At 62.6% G+C, this 14,387-nt stretch overlaps 7 protein-coding genes across 7 annotated transcripts; 4 read left to right on the plus strand and 3 right to left on the minus strand.

Annotated features, from left to right (window-relative positions):
• Window positions 1–145: 145 nt before the first annotated feature.
• On the minus strand, window positions 146–2,623 carry PLICBS_003535 (uncharacterized protein; the record flags this gene model as incomplete). The annotated part of the gene is made up of 1 exon (XM_018323282.2): window positions 146–2,623. One exon carries the CDS (start codon window positions 2,621–2,623, stop codon window positions 146–148), a length of 2,478 nt encoding a protein of 825 aa, XP_018178512.2.
• An 884-nt stretch (window positions 2,624–3,507) lies between these two features.
• On the plus strand, window positions 3,508–4,569 carry PLICBS_003536 (uncharacterized protein; the record flags this gene model as incomplete). The annotated part of the gene is made up of 1 exon (XM_018323283.2): window positions 3,508–4,569. The coding sequence occupies one exon, from the start codon at window positions 3,508–3,510 to the stop codon at window positions 4,567–4,569; it is 1,062 nt and encodes a 353-aa protein (XP_018178513.2).
• Window positions 4,570–5,064: 495 nt separating this feature from the next.
• On the plus strand, window positions 5,065–5,403 carry PLICBS_003537 (uncharacterized protein; the record flags this gene model as incomplete). Its single annotated transcript, XM_065600239.1, has 1 exon — window positions 5,065–5,403. One exon carries the CDS (start codon window positions 5,065–5,067, stop codon window positions 5,401–5,403), a length of 339 nt encoding a protein of 112 aa, XP_065456311.1.
• Window positions 5,404–6,548: 1,145 nt separating this feature from the next.
• On the plus strand, window positions 6,549–7,532 carry PLICBS_003538 (uncharacterized protein; the record flags this gene model as incomplete). Its single annotated transcript, XM_018323284.2, has 1 exon — window positions 6,549–7,532. One exon carries the CDS (start codon window positions 6,549–6,551, stop codon window positions 7,530–7,532), a length of 984 nt encoding a protein of 327 aa, XP_018178514.2.
• Window positions 7,533–7,655: 123 nt separating this feature from the next.
• Window positions 7,656–9,182, minus strand: PLICBS_003539 (uncharacterized protein; the record flags this gene model as incomplete). The annotated part of the gene is made up of 3 exons (XM_065600240.1): window positions 7,656–8,151; window positions 8,203–9,077; window positions 9,138–9,182. 3 exons carry the CDS (start codon window positions 9,180–9,182, stop codon window positions 7,656–7,658), a joined length of 1,416 nt encoding a protein of 471 aa, XP_065456312.1.
• A 1,273-nt stretch (window positions 9,183–10,455) lies between these two features.
• PLICBS_003540 (uncharacterized protein) lies at window positions 10,456–12,197 on the plus strand (the record flags this gene model as incomplete). The annotated part of the gene is made up of 2 exons (XM_018323286.2): window positions 10,456–10,744; window positions 10,804–12,197. The coding sequence occupies 2 exons, from the start codon at window positions 10,456–10,458 to the stop codon at window positions 12,195–12,197; spliced, it is 1,683 nt and encodes a 560-aa protein (XP_018178516.1).
• Window positions 12,198–12,349: 152 nt separating this feature from the next.
• On the minus strand, window positions 12,350–13,315 carry PLICBS_003541 (uncharacterized protein; the record flags this gene model as incomplete). Its single annotated transcript, XM_018323287.1, has 3 exons — window positions 12,350–13,003; window positions 13,054–13,195; window positions 13,251–13,315. 3 exons carry the CDS (start codon window positions 13,313–13,315, stop codon window positions 12,350–12,352), a joined length of 861 nt encoding a protein of 286 aa, XP_018178517.1.
• Window positions 13,316–14,387: the final 1,072 nt, after the last annotated feature.

Here is a 14,387-nt window from a genome sequence, read left to right on the forward strand (position 1 = left end):
TGATGTGTATTGGGCAAAGTCTAACGAGTCTAATGAACCTAATGAAATCTACCTTGATCTTCTGTCCTGTGATGCCACGGCTCTACTGTGTTTAGTGCGTACGATGACTGAGACGCAAATACGTGGATCGGATCTGGAAACCTGCTCACGTTAGAACAAAGTCCTTCTCCACGCCTGAAGCCAGGGCCTCCCCGCCCATGATGCCATCGCAGTACGCCTCACCCACATACTCGCTCGTCCCGTCCCCCCTATCCCGCAGCACATGCGGCACCGTAGCCCCATACAAGACCACCACGTCGTCTCCCTCGCCCATCCCTGCCGGGCCCATGCCCACGCGGCCCCCTTCCGTCCTGTACACCCTCCTCCCCTTGTTCTTAAGCAAATGGCCCGTAAACTCGCCCATGTCCGGGTCCAGCACCGCCTGCGGATCGAGCCCCGTGCGCGCCACAGCATCAGGCTCCTGCCGCAACGTCACGTACTTCCATCGCCGCCGGAACGCGATCCACCACGAGGCCAAGCCCACGGCCGCCGCGGCGCCTACCAGCCCGACCATGTCCTCGACGAAGTCGACGGCCGCGTCGCGCAGCAGGAGGAGCGCGCGGGGCGGGTCGCACGCCAGGAGGCGCAGGGCGGCGGGCTCGGGCGCGGGGATCCAGTACCAGGGCGTGATGCCGACGGTGGCGTAGATGCGCGTGAGGCGGTAGGCGTCGCGGGTGTCGTCGGCGCGGAGGAGGCGCTGGCCGAGGTTGGAGATGGTGCTTTCGAGGGTGGAGAGCTTGGACATGGCGGCGGCGGCGGGAGGGGAGGGGAGCTTGGTGGTGAAGTAGCGCCAGGAGAGGCCCGAGTCGCATACGCGGAGGCACGTCTGACGATGCGCGAGTGCCTCCTCCTTGTCGTCATCCTGCTTGTTGCCGCTGCTGTCCTGCTGCGGGACAGAGCCGCCACGAGCCTCGCGCACAAACTCGTCTACCTCGTCGAATACGCGGCGCGCAGAACGATAGTCGACCAGTTCGGTGATGCGGCCCTCCGACTCGCCGCGGTACGTCTGCTCGCCCACGCGAGCAATCTTGTCGACAGCGACGCCTCGTATTGTCAACCGCCCAGCCGCGTCGTCCACCGTAAATCGAGCAGCCTGCGCCGTGGCATCTTTTCCCGAGGCCGCAAAGACGGGCTCCCCGAGGCGCGCATACCCGACCGGCAGGCGCAGGTCCATGGCCCAGTCAGTCACCCACGACGGCAAGCCAGGCGTCGTGCACGGCCTCTGCGCAAGCAGAAGCGCATCGACGCTCTCCTCGAGTAGCAGGGCCGCGACCTCGGTATACACCCGCGCGACGACCTTCTCATCGCCATACCGCACGCGCACCCTCTTGGCCAGGGGGTCCTCCTCGTCAACGAGGCCCAGCAGCCCAAAGACGCGATCCTCGGGCAGCGCCGCGCCGATCTTGACGGGGACGATGCCGCCGCCGTCCTCGCCGACGAGGTTGTACTTGAGCAGCACGTCGTAGAGCGGCTTCCGGCGGCGCAGCTTGTGCACGGCCTTGCGCTCCTGGAAGATGCGGCCCATACCCGCGCCGAGGTCCAGCAGGGCGGCGCGCGACCGCAGCTCGGCGGGCGGGTGCGCGGCGCCTCCGCCGTGGGCCTGCCGCAGCCAGTGCGTGTTGGCGACGTTGAAGAAGAAGAGGGCGCCGCGCAGGCAGTCGAAGCAGAGGGTGCGGCGGCCGCAGACGAAGACGACGAGGGGCGCGAGCGTCGCCTCCTGGATGGTCCAGAGGCGGTTGTTCCAGGGCCGGGACAGCACGTCGGCCATGCCGTCGCGGGGGAGGGCGTCGCCGCGCCGGCGCACAAGGTCGAGCAGCGCGTCGCGGTCCGCACGCAGGCGGCGCAGTTCCTCTTCGTCTTCGCCATCGCCATCCTGGGGCACGGGCTGCTCCGACACGACGGCGTCGAAGATGCACATGGCCGTCGACACGCGCGGGCCCAGCAGCCGGCCGAGCACGCCGTCGCCGCCCGGCAGCAGCTCCGAGGCGACAAAGTCGAAGTAGCGGTCCGAGGCGCGCGTGGGCGGGCCGAGCCAGACGAGGGTGCGGGCGCAGCGGGCGTAGATGACGCGCATGAGCGGCACCTGGACGCTCTTCTCATCGTTGTCGCGCTGGTTGAGGCAGATTTGGTCGACGAAGATCGGACGACGGTTAGTACCGCCGCTATTGTTGTCGTCGTCGCCATCATCGACGGTGGGCGAGAGGTACAGCAGCGCGAGCTCAAGGGCCCGGTAGATGCGCAGCTCCCGAGGGTCATCTCCGTCGTTGGGACCGGCCTCAACGATGATCCGCCGGTCAGGCTCCGTAACGCCCTTGGGGATGCTCCACGTGTAGGAAAGGGCATCGTACGGCGCGCTCACGGCGGCGACGTCGTCGTCGAGGTCCCGCTCGAGGATGCGCACGCGCACGGTGCCATGGCAGCCGGGTAGGAGGGAGGGCTTGGGCGGGAGCAGCTCGACGAGGCGAAAGGTGCGGCGCGAGGTGTCGTCGAGCGGCGCGTACTCGTAGGGCTTCTTCAGCGCGTAAGTGTTGATGCCGGTGCTGGAGCTGATGAAGTCGAAGAGGGACGACACCAAGGATGACATCGGGGAGGCGGGTGCGGCGCAAGCCACGGCGCGGGAGTCGTCATGGCGCGGGCCAGGCCGAAGGAGAGCCAGGGGACGCAGGCGTCAGGCTTCTGTCGTCTATTTATTGATTTAATGGTGGGCTGGGTTGGTGAGTGAGAGGCGTGAGTCGGTTGGTCGCGATGGGATGGGATGCACGTCAGCCGCAATATTGGCTTGGGGCTTGCCAATCAAGCCCCCGGGGGGTTGGGCGCGGTCCACCCGCGATCTTGCATGAAGATGTTGGAGGCATGCAGGAGCCCCGTGGCATTGATCCTTCTCGCGTGTTGCACGGGCAAGGAGCTTCGTTACCGGCGAATATGTGTCATGCTGCTGTGCGTATTCAAGAAAGAAAAGCTCGGTATGACGCAGCTGCGTGTAAGTCGACATGCGTGTAAGTCAGCTCGGGGGTATAAGTCGAGCTGTAAGCAGAAAAGCTGTTGTTCACGTTGGTATAGTGCTCACTCACCGTTGATGCAGAGTTACAACACCCCAAAAAAGACATCCACGACCTGTACCAGCGACGGGCCTGTTGCGTCAATTTGGAGCTCGCAGTCGAGCCAGTGGCCGGAATTGGACATCAAGACCGATTAAAGCGGGTGAAGCATACCTTATTAACTACATCCAGTCCCTACTACAGGCTGTTTACAGCGGGGTCGCTTCCCCGAGACTCGCCAGCAACAAGCTCAACACCATGACGCACTTGATTCCTCATCTCGGCCTGCAAGCTCGCGACGCTCGACACACCTGGCCGCACTCATAGATAAGGCATACTAACAACGCACTCGCTGTTTAATCATAACCCACGCCTCTCTTGTAATCCCATGAACCTGGTCTAGCCTCGCCAGAGTCATCACCAACCCGCAATGACGGACAACAGCATCGACATGAGGACGTGGCAGTTCGCCTCGCCAGGCCCGGTCACCTCAGTTCTGGCCCTCACCACCGCGGCGCGGCCCTCAGACGCAGACCTCGCCGCGTCGCCGCCCGGGTCCATCCTCGTGCAGGTCCTCGCCGCGGGGCTCAACCCGGCCGACTACAAGGTCGCCGAGGCGGGCATGCTCGCGCGCCTCCTCGCCCCGTTCCCCAAGACGCCCGGCATGGACCTCTGCGCGCGCGTCGTCGCCGTGCACCCCGGTGACAGCAGCAGCGGCGGCGACGTCAAGCCCGGCGACGCCGTCCTGGGCCGCCTCGACCCCACGAAGCGCGCCGGCTCGCTCGCCGAGTACGCCATCCTCAAGCCCGACGAGTGGGCCAAGCTGCCCGAGCAGGCGGCCAAGGACCCCGACACGCTGCGCGCCGCGGCCGGCGCCCCGACGACGGCCCTCACCGCGTACCAGACCATCCACCCGTACGTCAAGCCCGGGGCCCGCGTCTTCATCAACGGCGGCTCCGGCGGCACGGGCACGTTCGGCATCCAGATCGCCAAGCTGCTCGGCTGCAGCGTCACGGTGACGTGCTCGACGGCCAAGGCCGAGCTGTGCACGTCGCTCGGCGCCGACGCCCTCATCGACTACACCAAGACGGACGTCAAGGCGGAGCTCGCGCGCCTGGGCCCCGTCTTCGACCTCGCCGTCGACAACGTGGGCGTCTCGCCGCCGTACCTGCACGCGGCGTCGGCGTCCTTCCTCAAGCCCGCCGCGCCGTACGTCTTCGTCGGCGGCGAGGTCTCGCTCGCCAGCACCGCCAACATGGCCAACGCGCTGCTGCGCCCGGCGTTCCTCGGCGGCGGCAAGAACAAGGTGGTGCCGTACCTGACGCGCAACAGCCACGAGGACCTCGCGCAGATTGCGGGGTGGATCGGTGAGGGCAAGCTCAGGACGGTGGTGGACACGGAGTTTAAGTTTGAGGACGTGCCCAAGGCGTACGAGCGCGTGAAGAAGGGATCTAGCGCCGGCAAGGTCATCGTGCTGGTTCACGATGCGTAAGGAATGTGCTTACAAGGTATGAAATTATAATGTTTTCCCTATTCAGAGTCGTTTGTGAATTAGACCGCGAGCGTATCAAGGATCTCACTTATGCGGATGGGACGTTGAAGGTGTGTAATACCAGGCGCTTCGTGTTACGCCACCTCGGCCAGACAAACAACAAAACCTCGCGCGGGGCGGAGGCAACTCATGATGACTATCAACAGTGGAGATGGCAATCGGCCTTTGCGGCGGATGTTGCGTTGGTAAGAAGTGATCTGACGCTCCCTCTATTCGCGTCCCGGACGAGAACAGATCTGTTGGAACTTGGCCATCACGTTGCGGCGGCACAACGCAGTATCACTTTCACCTCTCATCCCCCAATTGCCTTGGTGGTTCTCCTTCATTAATCCACGCCCGCTCCAGAATCGCCTACCTCCTTTTGACTCATCACTGCGTTCAAGCCTCCGCCGTCACCTGTTGGCAAGCCCGCCGAGTAAGGCGCAGGCTTGGCCAATGGCGCCTAACCTCACCTTTACTTCCCTCGTCGAACGGGCTCGCATCATCCTCACTAGATTCTCTCCACGCAAGCACCATCACGTCCCAGAGCCATCTAGCGACTCCAACGCTGAACCATACGAGCCTGTACCCTGCGACTATCCCATCTTCCCTTCCCCGGCACCAGAACAAATACTCGAGGCCCCAGACACGTTCTTTGCGGCAGTCCAGGCTCGCAAGTTCGCAGCGCCGCAGGGCGTCTTTGGGGACAATTCTCTCTTTGCGCTGTACAGGCTCTACGAGTTCATCATCCTCGACAAGCGATTCGCCTACAGGAACATCCTGGAGTGGTCCTAGAGACAGCACCAGTGGCCCGTCCACGACATCCCCGGATCCGCGTGACGACAACCCGCCGCGCCTCGCCGCCCTTGCCGGCGTGACGTACCTGATGGTAAAGTCTTTCAACGAGAGAATTGAAAAGGGCCTCCATGGGGTTACCTCTCCGCTGGTCTCTATGGAGGAGATTGAACGTCGCAGAGCAGAGCCCGAAAGCGAGCGCCCCTACGAGCGAGTGCCAGAGTGGGCGGCAGCGGCGCCCGCCCTGGCCGAGTTGCTTGTCATTCCTACCGAGGAAGGTGAACGGCTCCAATGCCCTGATGATGAGAGAGCGGACCCCGACTTTCTGGCCAAGAACATTTTGCTATGGACGCCACACATCTCCTTCACTTAACCCCTGACTAAGTCCACCTAACCCTCTTGCTACCCACGACAACCATTATTCAAGTCCCGTTTGCCCATATCGTCCCTGGTACGCCGTCCTCAACCTCGACAAAATCTCGTCATTCACCTGATGGTTATACTTCTCGGCCCATCTCTGGATCTGACTCCTCTTGACCGGCCGACCATCGTCTCCAGATACGAGCTGGTGGAGAATGAGATATTCGACTGCGTCGCTCAAGTCATATGTCCGGACTTGAATACGGTTCAGCACCCTCGACAGCTTGGCCGTCAAAGCATACTCCCAGGGGCATGCGAGCAGCGTCAGACCAGGCGCGCTGAAGACGATGACGCCAAGGAAGACCTATGAATCTCCATGCCCCATTGCTCGCACTTGACCGTCGATTCCACAGGTAGAATTGCGGGCCCCTGAGAGGCAATGTTGAGCCGTCATGTCACCTCTGATGGCCAACCATGTCGACCTTGTCCGTGTCAGCCTCTCGAGGGTTGCTGATCTGGATTCAATCCGATCTTAGGCAGTGCGGCCGCCTTTGGGAGCCAGGCGCTTTTCTACTTTTTTTTGCCAGCCTGAGGTCTATATCACGCCAACCTCAGCGTCGCTCCTCCACGACTTTGCAGGCGCCCTCAACCAGCTATTCAGCAGCTGTGTCGTCGTCTTAGCATGCCGCTCGGCGCAAGTTGAGGCGCATTAAGATGCAATGTCAGCCCCCCTCAATCACTGATGCGATATCCTGCCTTCCACTCGGCATGCCTCACAGCACGAAATGCAGTCCAATGCACGACGCGGCGGCCTCGTCTCTTCCGACATCAAGTCGTCCATCGCGCTGCCCCGTCGCCGAATCAAGGCCTTCGCCTCCTGGCTTCTGAACCACCACCCTATCCACAGCCATCCCGTCACTCAAGCCCCATCCGACCCATCATCCCCCATCCGCATCGTCTGCGTCTCCGACACGCACAACACGCAGCCCGCCCTGCCCCTCGGCGACATCCTCGTCCACGCAGGCGACCTCACCGAGAATGGCTCCTACGCCGAGCTCGACGCGCAGCTCACCTGGCTCGCCGAGCAGCCTCACCCCCACAAGGTCATCGTCGCCGGCAACCACGACGTCCTCCTCGATGACGCGTTCCTCGCACGACATCCCGCCCGCCGCTATGGCGACACGCGCACCAAAGACGACCTTACGCTGGGCCCTCCCCTGACCTATCTGCAGGACTTCCCAGCGAGCGTGAGCGTCACCGGCCGTGATGGCGCCGAGAGGCGACTTGTCGTATACGGCAGCCCCTGGACGCCGGCCTACGGCGTTTCCGCCTTCCAGCATGCTCGCGATGAAGACCCCTGGGATGGCGTCGTTCCGGAAGGCGTCGATGTGCTTCTCACCCATGGGCCGCCTCGTGGACACCTCGACCGCCGTGACTTTCACGACGCTGGATGTAGCTATCTCGCGGCAGAGGTCTTCCGCGTGAGGCCGCGGCTGCACGTCTTCGGGCATATTCATGCCGTGTGCGGCAGAGAGGATCTCGTCCTAGACCGGGCGAGGAGGATTCACGATGAGGTTTACGCCGGCTGGGCAAGTTGGCCCGCCGTAGCTCTCCTAGCGGCGAATGTGATGTTCGCAAACATACAGTGCCTGCTTCTTGGCAGGAAGAGAATGCTGGCAAGAGAGCGCGTGACGACATTTGTAAACGCCGCTGTCGTGGGTGGGCCACACAGCGATCTGGTCAACGGGGCCGTCGTGGTAGAGCTTTGAATAGCAAGTCTATTTTCAGCGCCTATATACAAGTCGCAGTAAATCATCCCTGGCGTCAGCCATCAATACATCATTCTTGCGAATCGCTCTCTCTGCCCCGCTCAAAAGTCAACCTTCAACAGCTTACTGTCCCTCAGCCTGCTTGAGCAGACCCTCGAGGTTGATGCTCTTGGGTCGCTCAATGGGCAGGCCCAGGGCGCGGTCCCAGATGAGCTGCGCCAGCGGGCCCAGACCACGCGACACGCCAAACGTGGCCGTGTAGTAGAGCGTCTCGTGGAAGCCGTAGTGGTGGAAGAGGACGCCCGACGACGAGTCAACGTTGGGGTACGGGTTCTTGGTCTTGCCGTGCTTCTTGAGCACCTCAGGCGCGATGCGGCTGTTCTTCTCCACCAGCTGGAACACGGGGTCCTTGGCAATCTCCGGGCGCGCCGCCGCGTAGTCCATGAGAGCCTCGAAGCGCGGGTCGGGCTTGCGCAGGACGGCGTGGCCGTAGCCAGGCACGACGCGGCCCGAGTTGAGCGTCGACCACAGGTAGTCGTTGACATCCTGCTCCGTGTAGTTGGCGGGAATGTTCTCCTTCATCTGGAGGATCCAGCGGAGCACCTCCTGGGCGGCCAGACTGCACCGTAGTTAGCAGAAGCTCAGTCGAGTTAAGATTAAGATGACGTACCCGTGAAGAGGGCCGGCCAGACCCTGCAGACCGGCAGAGTAGGACAGGAAGGGGTCGCTCAGGGCGCTGCCGACGAGGTGCGTGGCGTGAGCCGAGACGTTGCCACCCTCGTGGTCACCGTGCAGGGCGAGGTAGAGGCGCAGCAGGTCCTGGAAGTTTTCGTTCTCCTTTCCGCCCTTGCCCAGCATGGCGGCGAAGTTGTAGGACCAGTCCTGCTCGAGGTCGACCTCGGCGGGCAGGGCACCACCGCCGCGATAGGAGTTCTGGTAGATCTTGGCCGCGATCGTGGGCAGCTTGGCCAGCAGGGAAATGCAGTCGTCAAAGGTGGGCTCCCAGTAGTCGGCCTTGTTGAGGCCCTTCTCGTACGCCTTGGCAAACTTGGACTCGTAGTTGAGGGCCGAGACGGCAATAGCGAACTGCGTCATGGGGTGCAGGTCCGTGGGGAAGTCGTCCAGCATCTTGTTGACGAAGGCGGGCAGCTGGGCCTTCTCGGCGAGCTCGCGCGACAGGACGCGGACCTGGTTGGTGGAGGGCACCTGGCCGGTGAGGAGCAGCCAGAACATGGCCTCGGGCAGCATCTCGGTGCCGGTCTTGCCCTTGGGCAGGACCTTCTGGCAGTCCTTGATGGTCTTGCCGTGGAAGCGGATGCCTTCGTTGGCGTCGAGGACGGAGCCCTCCCAGACCATGGCCTTGAGGCCGCGCATGCCGCCGAGCGTGTTCTCGACCTTGACCTCGCCAATGACCTTGGAACCGTGGGCCTTGACCTTCTTGAGGAGCTCGCGCTTGGCGGGGATGACCTCCTTGAGCGTGGCCTTGAGATCGGGCTCGGCGGAGCTGCTGTAAGGGCGCGCGCCGAGCAGCGCCGCGCGGGCAAGCTGCAATCGTCGTTAGTTGGCCTGTAGCAAGGCAAAGGCCAAGAATCGGTTGTCTCATACCTTCATCGAGCCCAGGGCTCGGGTCGTCCTCAGGTTGAGGGCCATGGCTGTGGTCGAGATTCGGGAAGTCGGGACTGTGGGGTATCTGGGGGAAATCCGGGGTCAAGTCAATTGACGTCTTCACAATCAAGTCGAGTGACGGCTACCAAGGAAGGGAGGCGACGAACCAGGCTGGGTTTTTAGGAGAAGCTGACGGAGACAAAGGTTTGGAAAAATGTCCGGCAGCTTAGCCGAGCTGATGGTGGTGGTGTTGCAGCCGAGCGGCGTCCGACCACCGCGTGCCAACGGCACGGCTGGGCAAGCACCTGCATCCCACCTTCCCCAACGTTGGCGGGGAGGCGAGACAGCCGAGGAAAGCCGTCCAGGGCCGGACCAGCGGGTTCCACCGAGCGCCGTGATTGGCCAATGTGCACCAGATCTGAGCTTGCCGACGGGGAGGGGCAGGCCAGGCCGGGGCACGCGCCATGCTGGCGTTGCACGAGCAGCTCCAACGTCAGCCTCAAAAGCACGTCGAACAGGCAGGCTATCCGCGGCCTGAACGGCATCATGTCTGGTTGCTAGACTGAAAAATGAAAGGCCACTGTTTCTATAGCCAGGTAGAGTGAGGGCATGGGCGGCATGGCGCTTTAAGTACTCGTTCCTAGGACCGCTATCCCGTCAATCTGTAGTATGTCATCGCTCTACCTCTCGCCACTCTTGCATTGAGAGATCCCGTTATTCAACAACTCGTAGCCTTTCTCGCAAGGACAAGGCGCCGAGCAGGGTCGCTAGAAATTGTGTTTGGCGTTTGTTAACGAAGACGGGCCGGCATTGCCCCCCGGGCTTAACAGCCCCGGGCCAGAGACGCCCTGGCGTGATCCACGATGCGCCCCTGGCCCAATGGACGCCGCCTGCTCACCACACCTGGGGCGGATCTGCGGGTCCAACGCACCTGCCGCTGGACATTTTTTTGCACGCGGAGAAGGGACCCTTCGGTGACGTTTCGGCCGCGCCTGCCGTCGCTGGCCAGCGCTGGCCAGCCCGGGCCCGGACCGTCCTCGGCTATGTTCGAATCGCGCTCGACTTCCGAGCTCTCCTGCTTTCGCCTCACCATTAATAATACCTGCAAACATCCTGGGCTTTAAGCGTGACCTGGAGTCCGCTTGTCTTGACACTGACGGCCCTCTTGCTCTCGTCACCCTCCTCCGCCATCGACGCCATGATGCAACGAATTGCATCCCGGGCTTCGCGCCGTGTCGTCACCACTTCCCGGCTTACCTCTCGCCCCGCGCGAGCCACCGCAACAGCTGTCCGCTGCCTCTCGACGACAACAGTCAACATGACCAACCCGTTCTCTCACGCCGTTCCCGCCGCCGACGCCTTTCAGCTGCTGCCCGAGTCGCAGAAGACTGGCGACGCCGAAGATGCCTTGTACGAGGCGCAGCTCAAGGAGGTTGAGGCCTGGTGGTCGTCGCCACGTTTCCAGGGCATCAAGAGGCCCTACTCGGCCGCCGACGTCGTTTCCAAGCGCGGTACCCAGAAGATTTCATACCCGAGCTCCGTCATGGCCACAAAGCTCTTTGAGCTACTCAAGGCGCGCCTGTCCAAGGGCGAGCCGGTGCACACCAGTTAGTCCTCACCCACGCCTTTACCTCTACAAGGGAGCCTCGCTAACAGATCCTCCTAGTGGGCGCAATCGACCCCGTTCAGATGACGCAGCAAGCGCCGCACCAAGAGGTCCTCTACATCTCCGGCTGGGCCTGCTCTTCCCTCCTCACGACCACCAACGAAGTCTCGCCCGACTTTGGCGACTACCCCTACAATACGGTGCCTAACCAGGTCCAGCGACTCGCCAAGGCCCAGTCCATGCACGACCGCAAGCAGTGGGACACGCGCCGCAAGCTGACGGCTCAGGAGCGTGCCTCAACCCCTTATATCGACTACCTGCGACCCATCATCGCCGACGGTGACACGGGCCACGGCGGCCTTTCTGCCGTGCTCAAGCTCGCCAAGCTCTTCGCTGAGAACGGTGCCGCCGCTGTCCATTTTGAAGACCAGCTTCACGGCGGCAAGAAGTGCGGCCACCTTGCCGGCAAGGTGCTGGTCCCAACAGGCGAACACATCAACAGGCTCAACGCCGCCCGCTTCCAGTGGGACGTCATGGGCACCGAGAACCTTGTCATTGCTCGCACCGACTCCGAGTCGGGCAAGCTCATCTCATCGGCTATCGACGTGCGCGACCACGAATTCATTCTCGGTGTCGCCGACCCGTCCATCGAGCCTCTCGCGGAGACCATTCAGGCCATGGAGGCCAAGGGCGCGTCGGGCGCCGAGATTGATGTTTTCGAGGCCCAGTGGGTCAAGAGCACCAAGCTCGTCACCTTTGACGAGGCTGCCGTCGCGCACATGCGCAGCGAGGGCGTGAGCAAAGAGAGGATTGACGAGTACCTGAACGCCACGGCCGCCGACCGCGACATGGGCATCACGCGTCGCCGCGCTCTCGCCTCGCACTACGCCAAGTCCCCCGTCTACTTCAACTGGGACGTGCCGCGCACGCGGGAGGGATTTTACCACTTCAAGGCCGGTATGCCCGCAGCGACCAAGCGCGCCATCGCATTCGCTCCCTACGCCGACCTCCTGTGGGTCGAGACGGGCGACCCCAACGTCGACGTCGCCACCAAGCTGGGCCGCGCTGTCCGTGACGTCCACCCGGGCAAGGGCCTCGTCTATAACCTCTCCCCGTCGTTCAACTGGATGGCCCACGGCTTCACGCCGGAGACGCTCAAGAGCTTCATTTGGGACATCGCCCGCGAGGGCTTCGTCCTGCAGCTCGTGTCGCTCGCGGGTCTGCACTCGAACGCCACCATCTCCAACGAGCTGGCCAAGAACTTCAAGACGGATGGCATGAAGGCTTACGTCGAGCTCGTCCAACGTCGCGAGAAGGAGCTTGGCTGCGACGTGCTGACCCACCAGAAGTGGAGTGGCGCCAGCTACATCGATGGCATCCTGGGCGCCATCCAGAGCGGAAGCTCCAGCAGCAAGAGCATGGGCGAGGGCAACACGGAGGGGCAATTCAACTAGATTCTCATCGGATGTAGTGTAACGTACCTTGCGATTTAGCATCGGACGGAGTTTGGGTACATAATGTCTTGCAACGAATACAAAATTTTACACTAGAACATGTCTTGAACTCGCGACAAGCATTATTATCATGGTTCTCATTAAGCCTCCATCTACTCAAGCGAGTTCTTGGACGCGTTGTTGGTAGGGGCCGCGGGCGCCGGGCCCTCGGGCGTGACGTAGGCCTTGCTCAGGCCACCGTCGACGACAAAGTCGTGGCCATTGACGAAGCTGGCCTCGTCGCTGGCGAGGAAGACGACGGCGTGAGCCTGCTCAATAGCCTCACCGAAGCGGCCGGTGGGGAAGTGGACCTCACGACGGTGGCGCTTGGCCTGGTCATCGCCGAGCCAGTCCTGCAGCAGGGGCGTGTTGAGAGGGGCGGGGCAGAGCGAGTTGAAGCGGAAACCCTCGCGGGCGTGGACCATGGCGAGCTCGCGCGTGAGGGCGAGGACGGCGCCCTTGGAGGCCGTGTAGGCGAGCTGAGGAGTGGCGGCACCCATGAGGGCGACGAACGAGGCCGTGTTAATGATGCTGCCCTTTTGCTTCTTGTGGCGGCGGAGGGCGAGGACGGCGTGCTTGCAGCCGAACCAGACACCCTTGACGTTGATGTTTTGCGTCAGGTCCCAGATGTTCTCGGGTGTGTTGACGGCGTCGTCGTCCTTGGCATGCATGATGCCGGCGTTGTTGAACATGACGTCGAGGCCGCCCCAAGAGTCGACCGCCTCGACGAGGGCCTGGATCTCGGCCTCCTTGGAGACGTCGCATTTCTGCTGGTGTGAGTGTCTGCCGCCTGGTATTCCGGAGTAGTGAGCCGTACCTTGATCTCGACCTTCTGCGCGTTGGGGACGAGCTGCTTGACCTTGGCCTGGGCCTTTTCGAGGGCCTCGGCGGAGATGTCGGACATGAGGACGTTGGCGCCCTCCTTGGCGAACAGGATGGATGTCTCAAGGCCAATGCCGCTGGAAGCTCCGGCGTTAGCAACACACATCGGAGAGTCGCGGACGGAACACATACCCAGCGGCACCAGTGATGACGGCGTTCTTGCCGGCCAGGCGGCCAGAGGGAGCTGCAGCGGCCATTGTGATGTGCGTGTGTCGGAAACTTGGTGAGAAACCGGGGTATAGAAGAGAGGACAGCAGATGAAGAAGATGGGAGATGAAGGATGAGAGAGGGTGAGGAGGAACGGGCCACGATATTGTAAGGTAATGGCTTGACCTTTATGGTGGGGTTCAGATGGGATGTGCAACGCGACCGCGGGGCAAGTGCGACCGATAAGATAGAGCTGTCTCCAGGTCTACGAGTGAGGTGTGGATCACCAGCCGACAATTGGAGACTCACTGTACTGTACCGTCTGTATCACTGTGCTGCGGCAAGAGCGACCAGGCGGATGCCAGGCGCGCCTTCCCGGCACGTCCGCCAAGTGGCAGCTCACGTGGCCGTTGCGGCAGGCGGCAGTTTGTCATGAATTCAAAGTGCCACTTTTGTCAAACTGCATGCATGCCGCACGTTCGTCTGGCAGTTTCCCAAGAATTCGTGTCCCGACGACCGCGAGCGACGCCACGGCCGTGCGAGCGCGGGGCCGACAGCGGCGGCGGTCTCGGTGCGCGCTCCGATGGACCCGAACCCACCCCGGCCCTCGCACACACCGAGACGCCCATAGCCGCGATGGCCACGGCGACGCTGCGCGAGCCTTCAGTCAGCGTCTGGCGAGAACACGGGGACTCGTAATGGTCGCTGGATGCTGCCACGGTGTGTCACGGGACAGTCCATGACGTTTCACAGACGCATGTCGTCGATGGAGGTGGCAGCCAAAAGACGGTGTGAGGTCGCTCTGCAGGGTCCACGGGCTCACCGTGCGACACATTGGGACGCATTGGGACGCCGCGCAGCAATCCCGGCTGGACAGCTGCAGCGCCAGTGTCCAATCACGGATGGTCGGCGGCTCAGCCCGTCGACGGCGGATTTGGCTTTCATGGATGCGCCGAGATAACATTTCGCCCCAACGATTGGACGCAGGGCGACGGGCCTCGACTGGTCGCAGCGTCGCGGTCTCGTCTCGCCAGAGCATGCATGCATGGGAGCTGCGAGCAAGGCGAGAGATGACAGACAGGTGCGCTTGGCGCACACGGCGAACCAGCCGCGCGGGACGAG

This window comes from Purpureocillium lilacinum (genome assembly GCF_023168085.1).
Source record: "Purpureocillium lilacinum CBS 284.36 DNA, scaffold_2, whole genome shotgun sequence".
NCBI lineage: Eukaryota > Fungi > Ascomycota > Sordariomycetes > Hypocreales > Ophiocordycipitaceae > Purpureocillium > Purpureocillium lilacinum.